Source organism: Dermacentor variabilis, chromosome 2 (genome assembly GCF_050947875.1).
Source record: "Dermacentor variabilis isolate Ectoservices chromosome 2, ASM5094787v1, whole genome shotgun sequence".
Lineage (NCBI taxonomy): Eukaryota > Metazoa > Arthropoda > Arachnida > Ixodida > Ixodidae > Dermacentor > Dermacentor variabilis.
The window spans coordinates 43,696,738-43,717,404 of NC_134569.1; the positions used below are offsets into that span (position 1 = coordinate 43,696,738).

General features: G+C 45.9%; 2 protein-coding genes across 4 annotated transcripts in view; both read right to left on the minus strand.

Annotated features, from left to right (window-relative positions):
• The window catches only part of LOC142571721 ((3R)-3-hydroxyacyl-CoA dehydrogenase-like), a 76,486-nt gene that overhangs the window by 7,636 nt on the left and 48,183 nt on the right, over positions 1–20,667 (minus strand). The gene's annotated exons all lie outside the window — the stretch shown is intronic.
• LOC142571723 (uncharacterized) lies at positions 5,003–19,383 on the minus strand. Its single transcript, XM_075680277.1, has 2 exons — positions 19,252–19,383; positions 5,003–6,626 (listed from the first exon to the last, which is right to left on the minus strand). Exon 2 carries the CDS (start codon positions 6,611–6,613, stop codon positions 5,915–5,917), a length of 699 nt encoding a protein of 232 aa, XP_075536392.1. The 5' UTR covers positions 6,614–6,626; positions 19,252–19,383; the 3' UTR covers positions 5,003–5,914.

Here is a 20,667-nt window from a genome sequence, read left to right on the forward strand (position 1 = left end):
GAATTTCAGCATTACATCTCACGTTCTTTAGCCTGTAACTTCCAAGCAGATAAATGTCCCTTGATTCTCGTAACGCTTTCGACACGATGCCACTGAAGCTATTAGAATTTGAGCTGCTTTCTGTAAACATAAATCTTAACGCAGTTAATTGGATCGAAAGTTATTTAAATCATCTCCAACAAACCGTGTTCCTTAACGGATCAAAATCATCAACCGTAACCGCGATCTCCGCTGTTCGGCTGTTCTTAATTTATATTATTAGCATTGTTTGAAATACTACATCTCCCATTTGATTCTTTGCAGGCGAATGCGGTGTGTTTGGAAAATAAAATGACGGAAATGTACCGAAACGTTGCAGAGTGATTTATGCACAATAGCCCAATGGTGCCAAAAATGAAATATGAGCCTAAACGTCTGGACGTGTTGCTGCATAGCATTTACCAACCTTGTCCATAGATTAGGTAGAAGTTAAAACATCAACTATAGTTGACTAATTATTGTATATATACAGTAATTAGCAACAAGTCGGGCTATAAGTGCCTTGGTGTCTACTTATCTGAGCACATCGATGTTGCAGTGGAAAGGGCGACTGGAATGCTATACTTCGCATGAAGAAATTTAAAGCGAGCTTCACAATCTTTAAAACAAACAATTTAATTTTGGTACGCATGATCTACACTAGATTAGGGTTGTGTAATATGGGACCATCATCAGCAGTATGTCATCGATAAAGTGGAGAAAGTGCAAAATCAAGCTGCTAGATTTTGTATGTAGTATCATCCGTCCACGAGTATTCCTTAAGTAAATATGCCATTGGGGTGGCAACTTTTGACGATAACAAGGCAGGAATTACGGCTTAAATTTGTCCACAGTATCTATTACAATGAGACTGCCATTAAAACCCACAAATGCCTCTTAGAAGCGATGTACGTCTCGCTTTGTCGATACAAGTCAAGCAAAATATTAAGAGTACCGGTACAAAAAATATACTTTTGGTAATTCGTCTTTTTTTAATGTAACACAGGAACGGAACGGGCTTACAGATGACGTTGTTAAAACTACTTAGAATTATCTCTTTTTTTCTCTTCCTTGTGACAACGTCAACATCGATAAAATTATTTTTCCCCGATGCATACTTATTGTATAGAACGTATTTTGTGTATGTTTATGTGTGTATTGTACTTATTTTTGGATATTTGCACATTTAAAATATTTGTATCTTGCATAAGAATGTATTTTTATTTGTGCTATGTAAGAATCCCCGCCCCATCATTGCGCAATGTCTTGTGACCATTGTAGGTAAAATGTAAATAAATAATAAAAAATCAGTGGTGGATTATAGTTATAAGGAAACGGTTCGCAAGATTTGCTTGGGCACAACTAGTAGTAACGATTGGCTAATAGTGATACAGACGTATCCGCAGTCAATGGGTTTCAACTTTCAACAAGTGTAACCATCGACACCATGTAAGCCTTAACAATAATTGGACGCCCTGTTCTGTGAGGTGATATGACAGGACATCGTGTTCTGCCTGGTTGAATACTGCAAACCGCTCACTGTCGTACATGTTCGGAGGCATCTGCTAACGTGAGCTGCGTTCTCATTGGGTATGAGGAAATAAATTTCCGAAAGCGGAGCGCGAATGACGCCGTGACGAACCACCGCGCCGAAAGCGCATTCCATTCGTCATAAAAAGGTTGCGCTCATTGTGCCTTTGACACGGGCACGTGATGGATCACGCGTGTGTAGCACCTTCCGCTCCCTGGCCGTCTATACCTTTCTTTAATACATGTATCACTCGCCACATTTGGAATATACTATATGTGTCTCAGATGCTGTCACGGAAACGTATGCGGTATCGACATGCGTCACTTTGTGTGCCATCTGTGGACCAGCATGCCAGGCGTGTCGTGTAAGGCAAGCCTCTCCAGACCAGCTTTCATAATTGAACTCCCCGTACCCCTACATAACTTTTTTTTTTCGAGATGCGTTGTGTCATCGAGAAGAAAATGAAAGTTTCACAGCCTCGGGCAGAGCTTATCAACTTCGTGGAGCGCTGCTTAATGAAATAATCTCTGGCATGTCAATCATTCACACTAGCCAAGCATAGCACCTTATGAGGGCTCTGAAAGCTCTTACCTGAAGAAACGCCCTTCCTTTCTTTTTAATTTGCTGTCAACACATTCAGGAAAAGGGCTTTGGAAGAGTGGACCATAATCCAACGTATTAGTGAAACATAGTACCGATAGCTGCTTCTTACAGTGCACGTTTTGGCAACTTAGTCTAACAGCTTGCCACTTAGATAGAGCCTGCAGTATCGGTTAGGGCGCATTGTAGCGTGCTACCGACCAAATGCACCTACCACTGTTCACAACTTTTGTTTATTTACATTTAATAAATGCTCGAGCGGGCTCCTGCTTTGATAAGGGCCCCTGCTTGATGCTGGTTCGTAGGGAAGGCGTAAACAGTCGCGTCCCTCACGGACTTCTGCTACCAGCGAGTCGCGTCCTTCAACAGCTCAATTTCGTTTGTCTGGATGAAACTAGCCGAAATTTATTGCACAGAATAAATTATCACAATTTGCTTCTTGTACGTCGGAGTCAGTTACGAGCTGTAAGCATTGCTTCAGGATCAATAGTCTGAACCTTTGCGTCAAAAAGTTAATCATCCTAATCTTCTTAAATACTTCTGTAATTTCTACGTCGAGTCGTTTCAAAATGTATGCTTCTGTGGTTAGCGTAATCCCGAGGAAACAGCTTAATTAACGCATCTTTTCTATTTAAAAGAATTTCAAACAGTTTCTTCCAAAAATCCTGCATGTAAAAACAGTGACGCACTCTTTAGTCAAAACCATACGGAGTCACAAACAATGAAGCCAGGGAACGCTTAGGGGAAACTAATTCCTATTTATAATTGAAAGGTAAAATATAATAATATAAAGGGAGATGACAGTGGGTGAAAAGATGACTTTCTGCAGGTGGGAGTCGAACCCACGCCTTCCGTTATAGGTGTGTCGTGTACCATTTAAGCATCCGCAGCCGCCGTCCTCCTGTTAACATTATTTTTCATTTTTGTGTGTATGAAAGATTAAACCAAGGGAGCGTTAGGCGCGTGTGCGGAGCACCTCTTTAACCAGGTGCAGTCGTCACGTGGAACGAGAACCTAAGGAGCGAGCAACTAGTTGACAAACCTTCGTATACGCTACTTCATAGCAGCAGCGCTGCCAAATTCGAGGCTCTCGCTCTGCAACGGAACGGAGGAAAAGGGAGCCCCGAGGGGCTTTGTGCGAGAACTTACGGACTGGTTTCCTGCCTTTATTTACAGCGATAGCTGTAAATGGTACGTCGGCCAAATTTTCCAGCGTCCGTCGCACGTGTTCGTCCTCATATTCATTCGACAGACGAGTGAGTGAACCAACGCCTATAATAAAACTATTTCACCAAAATAAAGATGCCAAAAGAAATAGAGAAGTAATGAATTATAAAGCAAGACAATAAATGTACACGTCACCTGAGCATATGAAGTCGTCTCAAAGTAAGACGGTGTTTGTCTCTGCCCGAGGTTCAGGATTCCTCCACGATGTGTCAAGCGTCGACCCTCGTCGGGCCATCGAATCCATGGTCATCGTTATTATTGTCCTTGTGCCGCTTTCGTCGTACTGCTCGTCATCGGGCCATGCCATTTCGGTCGTTACTTGATTAATTATCCGAAGTGGAACTTCACTTTTTGTTTTTTCGCTACTAGCGAATTGCATCGCCATCCGCACATCCAGCAACCAGGCAGGGAACATGCAACTTTCTTATCTGCGCAATGGAAAAAAAAAAATCAGCCTGCGCAAACAATCCCTGGGCTTCAGGAACAACCATCGTCAATTCTCGGAACGGGCCTCATGGCCACGGTCGTTAAGCACAGGCAGCGAGCCGCTTCCACATCATTGATGCGGAACCAAAGAATTAAAGAAAGCAAGTCCATACCATTTAGTTACGGTCTATTGACTCTGGCGAGGTTTTTACTAGACATGCGCAGATGTATAAAGGTATACATATGGTTTCGGTAACGGAGGAAATTGTTCCAGGTGTATTCATATTTCATTATCAGCCTCGGATGTTCTCTCCGGGGAGCTAGCAACCTTGATTTTCATTTTTTTTTTATCCCCCGACGCTATCCCTCGATATAAAAACCTGAGTTGGCTCTTTCATTCATTTTTCATTTGGGGTTTTACGTGCCAAAACCACTTTATGATTATGAGGCACGCCGTAGTGGAGGACTCCGGAAATTTCGACCACCTGGGGTTCTTTAACGTGCACCTAAATCTAAGCACACGGGTGTTTTCGCATTTCGCCCCCATCGAAATGCGGCCGCCGTGGCCGGGATTCGATCCCGCGACCTCGTGCTCAGCAGCCCAACACCATAGCCACTGAGCAACCACGGCGGGTGTTGGCTCTTTCAGGAACACATATACTCTTAGAAATTCGGTTAGTAACCTATATCGACCGTGCAAATGATTTATGCGCATATTATTGCACGCCGTTCGTCTATATGCCGGCTGTCTATATTACGGGCATTAACTAGGGTCTCTAAATCGATTATGTTATTGCGGATTTTCTGTTATAGTGAAACGCCATTCGTCATCCTTGACGGCTTGAGCTTTCATACTGTTTTACGAGGAATCGTAAAGGAAACGAAGCTATTTCTCAGGCGAATGTTGCAACTACTCCACATCAGTTTGACCATGTCAAATGTCCGTAAAGTAATATAGAGACTCGAACGCTGTCTTACGCGTGTTAGTCTTGCAGCGGACTTGATTTGAATGTAATGACGACGATCCCTCGGACGTGGCCGCCTACGTGTAGATTAAAGGGGTAATTGTTGCAAGCTTCACGTGGGTTTACTACCTTTGATGAGGGTTCGGCGTACTTACTGGGGACAAGACCGCAGCGCTCAGGGGCACTGTATATGAAGGAAAGTGCACACGTACAACGTTGTGTAATAATTTAATTCTTTATTTGAAAAACCTGCTGAGGTAGCGCGGTGGCTTTGGAGTTCTACTACTGAGCACGAGGTAACGGGTTCGATCCCGGTCGCGGCGGCCGCATTTTGATAACGGCGAAATACAAAAAAAAAAGCTCGCGTACTTACATTTATCTGTACATTAAAGAACCCCTTTTGACTAACAATTAATCCGGACGCCTACACTAAGGCGTCTCTCATAGCTCCAGTGTTGCTTTGGAACGTTAAACCACATGAATGAATATGTTTCCTTCGTAAAATGTACTCACGACAACGTACAATAAATGCCGTTGGTTGCTGGTTTTTATCAGCGAAAAGAACACTGTGTAAACAGCGCAGTGAACGCAGACAGCGTAGTTGTAGAACTCTGTCAGTGCAATGCATTGGATCGACGACGATGACGTAGGCAGCCCCACTTCTCTTCCGTGTGCATGACTAGACTGCGATATATTTCTTTCCCCAAAGTCTGTGGTCATCAGGCTTTCGTTCACGACTATACCCATATATTCTTGGCAGCTGCATACATTATGCTCTCACAAATTGAATAAGCTATATATAAGAAATATTGTTGCAGTCCCTCACATTCCCGTTGACCACGGAAACGTCGCACATGTCAAGACTTGCTGACAAACCTGGTACGCCTGCGGTTGGAACACATCCTAAGGCTGCTAATGTTTCAAGTTGAACGTATCCACTAAATTATTTCGGGAGAAGAGTATAAGCATTCGTACTTAAACGGTTCTCCATTCAAGTGCATGTTTAATACGGAAGGCGAGTGCCCAATAGGTGTTTTTGACCTCTGATAGCGAAGCTGCCACGCTGCATCACAACGGAAATCAAAGTTTCCTGCTGTTTCATTGCGGCACTGCTTTCGTTGCTGATTGTACGAAGGCGTTCACTTATTTACAGACTAAACCCGCCCCTGTCGATGAACATCTGCAATGCGGCTCGAACTACGGGCGCCAGCAGCGCGATCTTTCTAGTCATGCCGGGCAGTTGGAAAAACGAGGTGAGCGGCGTGCCGGAGAAGGACGCGAACGAGCTCAGCTCCACGTCGATAGCGTCCACGTTCACGACTTCGAGCGACGCGATCACGAGACGACCGTTCGGGTCGTTCCTGTCCACTCGCAAACCCACGTTGGCTTCGAGTCCGCTCAGCGTGCCCGAGATGTCCTTCTGGACGTAGGGAAGGTACGGCAGCGGGGACATCAGGGTGAGCACGATGGTCGGCGACAACCTGAGCGGAAGCCACGCCTGCGCCACGTTCTCGTCGCAAAACGTCTCCGCTGTGCCCCGCAGGGAAAGCGTGTCGAGTCCGCGTAGCGTCAAGTTGAGACCGAAGTTTCCTCCGACGTCCAGCGGCCTGGGCTGGGCCAGCACCCGCTGCCCGAACGACAGCAGGAGGTTGACGGTGTTGGTGAATCTCTGCGATCCCATGCAGATCTGCGTGACCAGTAGGGACTCGCGACGTTGGCGCGCTGACGGTGCAGCCTCCGCTGAGGCTCGTTTTGGGGGCAGCAACGCCAAATGAAGTAGCGTCAGCGAAAGGACAAGGGACAGGGCGTGGCCCAAAAGAGGAATGGTGGCAGCTCCAGTGGACATCAGAGGGTCGTCACTGTAAAGAAGGAAAAAGAAGCAAGGTTTTCTGTATTGAAGGGAATGAAAGTCGCCTGGACTTTGGGACATATGATAATAGAAGATTTTGGAACATCTTGAGCACCCGGCTATCATGTCCACACAGCGCGGATGCCAATCACCACTGTGGCTGCGGCTGTGTAACAGAGACTGCATCAAGCGCAAGATGCTTAGAATCCATTTACAGAGTAGAGAATTGTGCCTCTTTGTAAACGGGCAATAAGTTCGCAGATGCATTGCTAAAGTACGTGCACCTAGAGGTGGTAAGTCCTGCAGCGAATCCTTCGTTTATCTAGCTTGTGGTATAATGTTTGTTCCCGAAATTCAAGCAAAATGTCATAGTCGATGAGGTGAAAAGAGAGAATGCTGATCACTTATTGTATATTTTTGTTAGTGAATGTGAAGGTTTATTTAAGGACCTACGTCATTTCAATTACTAGGCGATTCCGCCAAATCACACTTGGCTGCTGTTGCCACATATTTTTTACACTTTTAGTCTGGTTCCACTTATGGTACCGCATATTAGCTAGAAGTACTTTTTTCTTTGCAAGCGTAAGCGGCACTGAGTCCCGAGTTCAAGTTTCCATGGCACACCGCATTACTTTTTTTGCTGCTCAAGCACTTCGTATTGTGCGTCATGTACTTTCCTAACAGTTCCAACATATAACGGGGACGGCGAGAAAGAACGTGCAAATGCATGAGAGTTCCCGTTATTTCTCGTAGTTCGTGTTTTGTGTGCACGGTTTGTACATACGACGATGACAATTTCGTTAAAGCAGAGCAACGGGAGTATTGGGAGAAAGACTGGTGGTTCCGAGTGCGATCTCTGATGCACAGCTGCCTCTGTCGAAAAGGAGGCAAAGCAAATGGCAGCAGCTGGACAAACAACCGTGTTCACGGTTGTTTGTCACGTGCTCAGGGCGTGGCGGCACTATACGCGCTGTTTCCAGGATGGAACGATTTCACACTGGTGTTGACGCCTACGCGGTGGCAACAGCATGAGCAGTGCTTTTTACAAAGATTCTATGAGATTACGTATGAAATATTCGCGCGAAACTATATGAGCATCAGAAGAGACCATTCTTTCATTTTTCTGACTTTCTGTATTTCTGCTCTTCATAATCATCCTATATCGACTAAGTTGATAATGCCCACGTGCTCTTTACTGAGGCAAGTGATTTATTTACTCGACTGAAAGCACTTCCAGCCCGTGATTCGCGACGGAGGTCTTGGACCTACGGATTTCACTAGCTCCTGGATTGAATGGGTGGAAGTCTACCCTCCTTCGCAATCTAATACCCCTGTCACACGGGCCTCCGCGAACTCCATTTAACTCCTCCATCTTTACGTCAAGGGAGTTGCGCTCCCCCTCACACGGCCTCCCTGGCGCCAAGGAATTTAAATGGAGATTTCGGCGAACGGAGTTTGGAAATGACCAAGCATTACCGCTGGATGGAGTACTCTCGTTCCCAAATAGCAACAGCTGCGAAAAAAACCGCGCTAATAAAATCATCGCAACTGGCTCACTTACAAATTGTAGCATTATTGTTATTTTTTGGCTTGGTTTATACGCCACGTAATCGGAGTACTTAATTTTGTTCTTAAGGGCGTAGCTCAGCTCCTGTACCCCTTACACCAATGCTTCGCCATGTCGCATGGGGAAAATGTCGTTCTGCCATTTCGTTTGTTTATCCGCTTTGCCACTCATCTGGAAGCAGTTGGCTCACCGCGAACGTACGCACACGCACGAGTACACAGCACAGAATCGCAACTCGAGGCGCACCATTCGAACAACACGACCCACGCTGCCCAATCACGAAAGCAAGAGAGCAGAGTGGCCAGCATCGCTTTCAACTTCGCTGTGCTTTGAAAACAAAGGTCTTGCGGTAACATACAGCAAACTTTCTCGCTGTGATTTTATTAGATTACATGCTGCGTTAAAGAAAGGCTACATTTAGCGGCTACTGCATATGTGAGCAGTTGTGCGCGAAAGTAAGCGCAGCAGCGCCGCTTCTGTGCCATAGGGCGCCCTTCGGAAGCTCCCTTTGAACCGTGCAGCACGGCCGCAACTCCATTACCTTAAACCTTAAAGGGATACGGACACAAAATCTGAACATTTTACGATAATACAAAAAATGAGTCCTCAGTGTGCGAGTACACCGAAAACAAGTAGTCACTTCGCTCATTTTTCAGCGGATGGCTTTATTTTTGGCGTTTTTGTGAGCGCGCGCAACGCCGCCCAGCCCAAGCGAGTTGGAAGGCGTGACGTCACGACACCCCCGTCGGATAGCCAGCCGGCCGGCCACGGTCATTCGAGGTGCGCCGCCGCCGCAATCGCGAGCATGGATTCGGGTTCTGGTGCCTCTACCAGCGATGAGTACACGTCTATAGATGAGGACCGTTCCAACTTAGCAAGAAATATAATCGCTTACGGTTACGAGCCTTCCGCGTCAAGCGGCAATGAAGAGCAGGCGGCCTTGAACGTGCCGGTCAGGCAGTCCGGGCCAGCAAAATGTTAATTTCTTTTTCTAGTCAACTTGAAAGGCAGCAGCAGCAGTTCCTAAAATTATGTTACGTAGGATGCAAAATGCCTAGTTTCGTGACCCGCGTTGAGGCAGAAAGGGAGCTATTACGGCTGAATCGTAGGTAGCGTAGCTCGTCGCTTTGTGCTTACCTACGCTGTCGGCTTTCGATCGCTGCACACTTCGTTTTTACGCGACGAGGCAGGGCATGTGTAGAATTTTCCAGCCGTTTCATAGCCCTGTGTTTACGGTTACTTTCACATTCACGCCATTAGAAGCCATTTACTGGTTGAACTCGTTGAGATGGGCGGCTGCGCTAGGGACCCGTCGACCAGATCACTTAGCTACATCGATTCTGTGTCCATAGGCAAAGGAAAGTCTTTAGCTGTGACATTTAATAGGGAAATGCTGCGCGAACAACCAAGTCATGAAACCCGACGCATGATTATGCAGAGACCTATGAAAATCCGTAATTTTTTGCTTGAGGTTGAAAAGCAACGTGTGAAACGGCAATGTAGATAAATGTGCTGCGCATTTTAGATTACTACACATGTATGCTGTTGTCTGGCGTTCATTCACTGGCTGTGTTTTGTATATTTGATCAATTAGAAGAGCGCTCGTATGCTGTCGTTCAATATTAGACGCAGCGAAAGTGCACACAACATGACTATTTTGTTTTGTGATAAACACATGCATCCGCAAGGTAAACAATTTCTGTCACAAGCCGAGAATATCTGTTCTTGCACAGCCAATGAAACGGTAATTTCCCTTCTTTCAACAGGCACTCCTGCGGTCACCGCTGCGGCTAAATGCATACAGAAAGAGAGAGGGTCTGTTGCTAGAACATCAAAAGTTGGCGAACACAGCTAACAGTTACGAATGCGTCACTAAGCACCCGCTCTTTGAATTGTATTGCCTCAACAGGAGCCTTTTGAGCGGTATACCAAGGCTTTTGAGCACAGCCGGGCTAGCCCGCTCGCATAAGCATCGTTGACGAAGTGGTCCGCGCAAGTGAAGCCATTTTTTAGAAGTCTCCATGCTGGGTGTGGTGGCTGACAGGCACGTATGCAAAGTTCACGCACCTTGTCTCTGGGAGACGTGCGCGACGGCGTGTCACGACCGATAATGCTGTTATAACAGCCGTAGGCGCCGTAATGTCTGGGCATTTTCTTCCGCTACGAAGAATGCTTCAATACCGATCGACGACCGTGCGAACACGCGTGTAAGATGCACCACCTGCATGGAGAGCTGACGGGGATAATGTTTCAGACAGACCACGTGCGAACATAGCCGACGGCGATAAATAATCGCTGCAAGGGACCGACACTCCGGAAAGACTGCGCCGGCTGTGGCTGACCTTGGCCGCGCGCGCGCGGGCACGCGGGGGTGTCATGACGTTAAGTTTCAGCTTCTCCCGGCGGCCGCTTGGAGGCAAGGCGCAACAGAAAATCGCAAAAGAAAGGTGTTTCTCGTTCTTTTCTTCTAAGCAGCTTGTTGTATTCGTCATTTTTAACAGTTCAACTTTTGTTCGGACGCAGAAAACCACCCACCAATTTTTGTGTCCGTATCCCTTTAATCTTAAAAGTTTCATGTCGACGGAGTTCGCGGGTGCCCGTGTGACAGGGGTAGGGAACACCTGAACACAAGTCGAGCATGTTATGCCTCCTTTAAAATGAATTCACACATATGACCTGATTACGATTTCCGTGCGCGCGGACGGTGACGTCAAGTGACGCGCAACCACAAACACACACAGAGACTATTATTATTATTATTATTATTATTATTATTATTATTATTATTATTATTATTATTATTATTATTATTATTATTATTATTCACAGGACGGGGCACCCTTGCTCTGCTCAAGGAATTTTCAGACGAATTAAACACAGCTTTAGAACAAAACATGTTTGCATGTGCATTGTTTCTCGACACTTCTAAAGCATTCGACACTGTGAACCACGAAAGAGAGAGGGAGAGAAGGAAAGAGAAGAAGGAAAGGCAGGGAGGTTAACCAGACTGAGTTCAGTTTGCTACCCTACACGTGGGGAGGCGAATGGGGATTGAAAGACAGAGAGAGAGAAAACGAGTCTATAGCGCAGCACTAAGTTATGTGCAGGATGTCTGTAGTCGGGCACTCAAGTCTGTTGCCTTCAGGTAGTGAAGAAGCGCTCGAACTGCTTTCTGGGCTAATGAACTGTGAGGCCAGGCTCCCAAGATCTTTGCTTCTGTAGATGGTCTGTCGTCCAGTCTATTCAAGGCACACTGGAGAGTCTGACGTTGGTTATGAAAGCGAGAACAGTGCCACAAAAGATGACTGATGGTCTCTTCACACTTGCACTTAGCGCACATTGGTGAGTCCGCCATTCCAATACGATAGCTGTAGGAGTTGGTGAATGCTACTCCTACCCGCAGCCGACACAGCAGTGTTGCGTCACGTCATGAAAGGTTTTATGGTAATTTAAATTTCAGTGATGGGTCGAGGCTGCATAAACGACACTTAGAGTTCTGTGGTGTATCCCAGTAACTTAACGTGATGGTACGAGCGAGACTGCGAAGCTCTCTTAACAGCGTCTACTCTCGATAAAGGTATAAGGAGTGTCGGTGCGCCAGCCTGGGCACGTCGGGCAGTGTCATCGGCGAGGTGATTACCAACGATGCCACAATGTCCCAGCAGCCACTGAAAGATGATATCATGTCCTCGTTCAGAAGCGCAATGGCAAATTTCGTTGATTTTAGACACCAGCTGTTCATACGGACTCCTGCATGAAAAGCTGTACCTGCTCGGTTTCAGGGGGTGTTACGATCGGCCTGCGGAGGCTGGCGATCTTCGGAGAAGCGACCTCCGAAGCCCTCCCACCTCGCTGCGCGCGACTCGCTTTGTAAGGACGACAATGCGCCGCGTCAACCGCCCATCGGCGCCACCTTGTTTAGACGTGGTCGGCAGACCAAGTATTGTTAGTGGAGTCGCCGTCGCCTTCACGGTTTGATTGGAGCGGGGGAACTCCTGGAAGGCGATGTTTTGCGGTGCGGTCTCGCGGGCACGAGAACAGGTCACAGTCAATGGACAGACGCTGCGGCCAGTGACTGCAGGGTCAGCTCTGAGATCAAAGAGGCGCCTGCTCGGGTCAGGACCCGAGCAGGCGCCTCTGTCTGCGAGAACCCTCTCACCTCGGTGTGTTCAGTGAAACCTGAGTGTGTAAACCCTCCCCCCTAGAAGGCGTGTCGGCTACAATGACTTTGGACGCTCCCATTTGGTCGAACGTTGAACGGCCGTTTTCCCTCACCTAAGGATCTAGGAAGGACAGGGAGTATTTAAGCAGCCGTTGTCGGCTGTTCAGTGTGCATTCTCTTTCAGTCATGCCAGACTGATGAACTGTAACGTTCTCCACCCTTCATTTAGATATTGTAAATAAATCCCATATTCCTCGTTCTCGATGAGAGCAAGTCTCTCCCTTCAACAACGTCCTCAGCGTGGATGAGTTGGACAACGGCATGGGCCAGCTACCATCTATTTCGTGCCTGACCCCTACCCTTACAGGGGCCATTTTACCAGTTCCTAAAAAACTATTTGTACGGCCGCTCGCAGGTGATAGCTTTAGACAACCAGTTATTCATCAATACCAAATTACCACTTAAAGCTGGAGTGCCTCAGTGCTTTATTTTGTCTCCTCTTCTTTTTAACATATTTATAAATGATTTTTCGTCACCTGCATCGAACTGTATATTTCAGTATACAGATGAAACTGTACTTTTAACTAAACATGTCTGTTACTCAAAAGCAGTTGTGTTACTTGAAAATAGTGTGTACGATGCAATGACCTGGTTTGCTAACAACTGTTGGTCAATAAACGAGAAAAAAAGCAAAAATGTTGTATTTTAGAAATCCACTTAAAACGACTGTTACAAATTTACCTCTGTTTCTGCACTGTCCCAATCGCCAATCGTGTCAGTGTGCCCCCGTAGAATATTTAAACACTATTAAATACCTTGGCGTTTTCTCTGACGGTGACACCTCATGGAATGATCACATGACGCATATTTGCGGCAGGCTCAGAAGTGTTTCATCGCTGCTTTTTAACATTACATCTATTGTACCGATGCGTGTAAAAATCAATATGATGCATACCTTAGCATACAGTGTCTTACGTTGTGGCCTTACATTGTTCGGTTTTTGCTGTTCTCGATGGTAGTGTCGAATTGACAGAATTTTACAAAGTGTGTTGAAGTCCATTGCGTATAACTCCTCCTCGGCCGACAATGTGAACTTATTTATACGTCTGGGTCTTCCGTCATTTAAAACTTTGTTCACTCAAACGGTTGTGGTTAGATATGTTTGGAACTCCGATTTTCAAACATCAATATATTGCTCCCCGTGCCCTACGGAAAACGTTGCGTTTTATAGCACCCTACTGCAACTCAAGATTTGGTAAAGCTAGTAAGTATGCTTAAGTCCCAAGAATATTCAATGAACTACCTGATCAAATATTTGCTGCAACCATGGAACGAAATTTGAAAAAGTTGTTGATGGCGCTATAAACTATGTATAATACTAAATAAGGTTCTTTTTTTCCTCGTTTCTTGTATTTCTGTTGTCACTGAAAGTCACGCAAGCCATTTCGTTGGCTTTGACGGACCGGCCTTCTTATGTACGAAGATCGTAAGATGGCATCAATAATAATAATAATAATAATAATAATAATAATAATAATAATAATAATAATAATAATAATAATAATAATAATAATAATAATGACAACATGTATACACTACAAAGAAGGGAAGGAGAAAAGGAACGACACAATACGTCACAATATGCGCATAGATAGAGGAGTACTACAGTTGAGATACGCGTCCCCTAGTTAAAGCAAATTCTAGGAAATAATTTGTAGGCCCCGTATAGAAGTGAAGCTCTACCTCTTAAGAATAAAAATCCAGCACATTCATAAACGCACACGCACATCGATATAAAATGTCCTTGGCGCGTCGAAACGAGAGAAAACCTATGCGGTGTTTTTTCGCTGTAAAACAAGAAATTACGTTTCAATTTCGTGGTAGCATTGAATATTGTCGGACATTTTGACGATGCATTGGGATGCTGATGTCGAAGGCGGCCAGAAAGAAGCCATGCAATGCGAGAGCCAGAGTTTTAGTAAGCATAAGAGCTCCAAAGTATAGCAAGGTAGGTACAATGCAGCCACGCCTGGCGACCTTGGACGAAGGCACGAAAGCCAGAATACAGTGCAGGTGCAACAGCTGCACAAGCACATTGCACAGCTGGGAGACACACATTTCTTTCCCGCTCGCTATAGGCAACGCCGCGACAGTCTTGCGCAGCCTTCTGCAACCATTGGGAGACGCATTAACCCTTTGATGGACAGCGCGACATACCAGCCCCACTTTTCATGGCAACTTCACTTCAGGGGAACGGCGCGATATATAACAGCCACGCTGGAACTTCCCTGAGCGACTACGTTTGTGGTCCTCATGACAGCATTTTTTTTAGGTTTCATTGCAGCTTTATCAGAAAGGACGGACGGTTGCAACCATTGCTCGCTTCATCTTCCCAAAGCAGTGCCTATTTACCAGCATACTCATGAATGGGCACTATTTGGAGCAAAGCGTTTATCTGGCACTATAGAGCAACGACACGTACAAAGCCTACGTCCAATTTCCGCTACATTTGTTCAATTAAACATTTTTCCAATACATTTTTCCGTGACAGCTTTGTGCTCTTATGATTTTGGTGAGGCTAGGTATCGGTAATTTGCCGTACCCATATCTACCAATAAATAATTACTCAATTATTAGCCCCACGCACTCATCATGCGCTATATATGGGAATTGCGTAGCCATTGAGGCTTTCGATGGAGCACACGTCTTCCGAGAACTGTTGTTATAATAACTCAGATGGCGCCGTTCCATCTCGTTAGCGCAAGTAACTCGGTGACGAGGAATGACGCTATGCTCATTGTTCGGCTCAAGCATAATATACTCTCTCACTCACTCACTCACTCACTCACTCACTCACTCACTCACTCACTCACTCACTCACTCACTCACTCACTCACTCACTCACACTTCCTGAGGGCGCCACCACTCTTCGATCTGAGGTACCCATTGCCTGTCCTTGCCGCCTTCGTAGCCACGCTCATCTCTAAGGAGGTCGTCGTTCTGGCACGATTTATTCTTTACTACGACGAGCACTTTAAGGTGATGCCGGTATCAAGGGTGCTCAGTAAACGCTACGTAAACATGCGAAAGACGCACATGCTGCTTCATCAGTACACTAGTGCACCTTAAGATGCTTCCGATAATTTTGCAGGCAGGCGTGTAGAGGCGGTAGAGGCGAGAAACGATGTTGCGCAATGGTTTTCATGATGAACTTACCTATGTGGGCAAAAGGACATCCCACTTTTTTTTATTTGTATGTCTCACTTTTTTTTTTCATATATACAATCTACTTGTCAGCTTTACGATTTAACTTTGTGTGAAAAGTACGCGATAAACGAAACACTTGTTATGCCTCAGGCAGAAAACGATGCGATCGGCTGTGTGGCGTCCCTGAAAGTTTTAAATCAAGAAAGTATAGGCGAATAGAATTTGTGGAAATCACGTGCAGTTGGCATTTAAAGTATACGGACCGTCGAACGTGGAAAAGAAAGCTGAATATTTCCGCAGCCTGCGCATGCACCATGGTATTCGAATTTCTAGTATCTACTAATGTATTGTATTGTAATGTATTGTAATGTATTGTAATGTATTGTAATGTATGTACGTATCGTGTAAGGCAGACACTGTCAGCTCCTGACTGGAAGCTCACCATTATCATTGAAAAGGAAGGTGTACAATCTATACATTTTACCGGTTCTGACATGTGGGGCAGAAACTTGGAGACTGAAATAGACAGAAAGAGAGTAGTTTGGATCAGAGAGCAAACGGGTATAGCCGATATTCTAATTGACATTAGGAGATAAAAAAATGGAACAAGGCAGGTCATTTAACGCGTAGCTTAAGTTGCCGTTGGATCATTAGAGCTACAGAATGGGTCCCAAGAGAAGGGAGGCGCAGTCGAGGACGGCAGAAGACGAGGTGGGGCGATGAAATGAAATTTGCGGGCGCTAGTTGAAATCGGTTGGCGCAGGACAGAGGTAATTGGAGACCGCAGGGAGAGGCCTTCGTCCTTGCAGTGGACATAGATGATGATGATGATGATGATGATGATGATGATGATGATTATGATGATGATGATGATGATGATGATGATGATGATGATGATGATGATGATGATGATGATGATGATGATGATGTGACCAACATAGTGTTGAAAGGTTTTACTGACTGCGGTCCCGAACTGCTCTGAATTTCAACGTTTTCTGAGGTCCAGTGGCTTGTGAACCTTGGACGACTGTGTACGCACCGAAATAAAGCTGGAAGGCAGCAGGCTTTAAACGCTATCATCGTGCAATAATACTTCATGTATGCGTTCCTGGTTGTTCTTTGTCCGTGGATAAATACTACAGCGACCTTTTGTAAATAAAGTGCGCTGAGAGACCCGATATGATAGGACTTATCGTTCGATGACTTTCTATGTTTGTGGCTCCAAGGGGTAAATGCTGATAATAGTGGTGGCACCTTCGACGCCAAAGAAAGAAAAACACTAACACGGGTGCTGCTTAGCCTTCAGCATGTCAAGCCAGCAGACACAAACTTAAGTACTCGCATAACGTCAGTTTCGAATATAAAGGGAAGCCGCAGTATTGCTCATTAAGACGCTGGTACATTATTGTTCGCAATCCACCATGAACACCTTTGAAATTTGAACAACTTTGAACACCTCTTTACGGGGCAGCGCTGTGGCGCCTGTAAGATGTCATTACAGGACCTATATATATATATATACACAGAGTGTTAACCCTTTTAGGGCTGCCAGAAAGTTTGGCACACCCGCGTATCGCGTGTCATCGTACAGTTATATTTAGAACACCGCCCTATAGCAGTTCAAGCACAAGGCTAAATCTTGTTCTGTCAGTGCTTCGCCCTTCTGACGAAACTGCCAATTTTCTTTTCTCTCTTTCTTTCTTATTTTGCTATCGACCCGATGACGCTGAACACATAACAAACTATAGCACCTGAAATTACTTATGCCTGTCGTCAAATTGCCGAAAAGGACAAGAACGTCACCTTTCAGTGACTTCCCGGCCATTGCGACAGCGTGGGCAAGCAGCATGAGAAGGAAGCTCCTATAGATCTGATCATGAAAAGGAGGTGCAGGAACACATCAGGCTTTCAAGAATAGACGCAGCAACAAAGTTCCGCATGCTCGCGCGTGATGTCACACGGTTAATGCTGCGCGCCAGGCTTCCGGCACACCCGACTGCATCGCTCGGACCCATCCTTCGGACTCCGCATCTCAATTGGACTATCTCGAACCGCGACGACTGTTCTCCGTCTACGGTGGCTTGGTGCACCTTCGACGAATACTTTTGCTTGTCGCATCGGAGTGGCCGACAGTGCTGCCTGTGAAGATCGTAGCAGCCAGGAAACCATCGAACATGTCCTTTGCCATTGTCATCGCTACAGCGTGAGGAGACGGTCGCTCGCGACCGCTCAAGCACGCATCGAAGACCGCAGCTGGTGACGTCGAAGGCGAAGGCGCTGCTGAGGTCCTACGTTCGAGCGACTTAATCGACGGCTCTCACACACCCGCTTCTTTGTGTGCGAGCTTGCATGCATGCGTTTTATTCTCCCTCTCTTTTCGTGCGCGTGCTTTCCCTTCCCGCTCTTCTTTCCATCTTTGTCTCCCCTTAATTCCCTCCTCCCCTCTAGAGTTAATTGAGAAGCAAACCAGATGTTTGATTTCCGGTTAACCTTTCGCACATCAATTATCTTTCTGTGCTCCAAATAGTGCTTTAGTTTGGCTTATCAGAGAAAACACCCCTTGACCAAAAGAAGAAAAGGCGGTGGTGACTGGGTGCGTATTCGCAAACTACCTAGTACGCTAGAGTTGTTGGTTAGGTTAGGCGCCAGCCAACGGTGGCAGCGAGCACGTTATTATCAAAGGAGGCCGGCCAATAACCAAAGAACAGTTTTTTTAACGAGCTACGGAGGTACCAGATTACTTTAAAAGTTGGGAACACGACAGGCTTGTGGCTACCCCATTTCATTTTTCAGAAAAGGAACAGGCGTTATCGCAGACCTCCACTAGTAAGTACATGTGAAAACTACAAACTATAAGTACTCAATTATGAATTTTAGCCGTTATGTGCAAATTTACATGAAAAAAAGAGGCGTAGCTGGCGCCTCCAACAGGCGCCAAGAAATTAAACACCGTCTGCAGAAAAAACGAACGAACGAACGAACGAACGAACGAACGAACGAACGAATGAATGAATGAATGAATGAATATAGGAAAGAACAAACTAGTCCGTTTCCTAACACTAACAAATACATGTCCCAGGAATTTAATATATCTTTCTAATCATTAAAAGATCTGAAACATCCAATGATGCTCTCTGGAAAGAACGGCTAGTTTCCAAATACTTTAAGTATGCCACGTACTCGAGACAATTTCGTTACATAAAGCTAGCATTCCGATAAGGAACCTAATATGACTTCACGCGTTTACGCACGCGCGCAAGACCTTTCAAAATGTATTAAAAAGGGGCATGATTTGTGTAAGCTCTACGGAATTTTCTCACTTCGCGAGACGTTGTGATAAAAGTTTTCAATCCATGCTACGCATAATAAAAAATATATAGGCGCCTTCGCCTTGCCATGGGACTACGATGTTGATCTTTCGCCGGAAAGCATCCTTAGGATGCGTCTCTTATGTCGTGACCGAGTGCTGCAGATTGACGAGCCGTTCAGCATGTCCGGGCCCACGTTTCGCCCGTCCACACTCGGACGCGATAAGGCTCGTGAATTCGGCCCCCGGCCAACGGAAGAACGCTTGGCTGCTTAACGTCAACGGCAAAAACACGCACACGCGATGCTCATCAGTTCGCTCTTGCGACCGCGAGCCGCTTACTAACGCACCTGTATTGCACTCAACGCAGTGTGACTGGTTCGAGCACTCACCTGGCTTCGCTGCGCACCTCCTGGTGTCGGACCAAACGTGGTTGCGGACGTCCCTGTTGGTCCACGCATCAATCATGCGCGCGCGGCTGCTCGCGGTCTCCAGCTGCCGCATGCGCACAATGCCACTTTTCGATCCGAGTTGGGGTTCCGCATGGAGTCCTCGGCGGTGGAGATCGACTGGCTCCTCAAATGGGCCCTTCTTCTTCTTCCCGATCTGATCACCGGCAAGCCATCAATGTCGCTTCCGCCCGCCTCCGAGCAAAGTGAAAACACGCGCCACCGAGATGCGGGAAAGAAGGGGGGGGGGGGGGGATAGGTTAAAATGTGCACGGCATAGGAAGGTCTATATCTACATTGGCTGCTATGTGAGGCCTCAAATGATGAGTTCTAAGTGATGCCTGATCGTGAGACGAACAATTATAACGATTTCGATTAGGAGTTTCTGTTTCGCTTTTCCGTTGGCCTTGATGTTTTTTCTCTACTGCTTCTGTTGTTGGCCTTTTTCACTACGCTTATTCTGCTTAGTGCGAAGGATATGAGAATATTGTGGACACCGTTTCAAGGTGCGAATATTTCAAGCGCAAATAGTTAGGGTGTACTTCGAACGCTCGGGACAGTATGTCGGGTGACAAGAGACTTCAAACAACCTGGGCAAGTTGTAACTTTATATAAGAGCGTATGCCTTCCAGTTCTTGAGTGCGCCTCCGTTATTTGGGGCGGCACTTGTATATCAAATTGTGAACTTCTCAAAAGTGTGCAAAAAGTTCACGTCTACATTTACACATCGATTCTGTCAAAAACCTTCCGCAGAGCTAATACAGACACTCACGTTACCTATCCTCACCTGTAGACGCACCAATTCGGATGTTCTTTTCTTCACAAATTAATACATGGAAAAGTATGCTGCTCGCACTTGCTTTCTAATGCGCGCTTTTAGATTCTGCAGAAATGCAGACGGAAACAGCGCGCCTTTTAGCCTTCAGATTTTTGTGACCCTATATCTAGAGTGCAGGCGACTTATAACGCCCATTCAATGTGCCTGGATATCTTCATGCCTAACTTTAATATTTTCCTGGAAGGAGTTTCAGAGAAATTTCAATAATTGAACAAGAACTCTCATATCTGCTGTGTGTTCCGTCATTATCTAGCCCCTTTTTCCTGTTTCTCCACTTTTCCTTTCTATTCTCTTCCCGTACACATTCTATGCTCTGTTAATATCTGTATTCGCGAAATTATTCTTCTCTTTCATGTCTGCGCGTATGTGTATTGTGTATGTGTGTGTGTGAGCTTGTATTGTTCTTCTTGTGCATTGTTTTGCCGAATGCGCCAGCACTAAGACGCTCGAGGTTCTTCCTGGGCACTTCAATAAACACACTTGATTGATTGATTGATTGATTGATTGATTGATTGATTGAT

Coding starts and splice junctions, on each gene's coding strand:
- LOC142571723 (XM_075680277.1), bottom strand. CDS start 6,613: ATGTCCACTGGAGCTGCCACCATTCCTCTTTTGGGCCACGCCCTGTCC.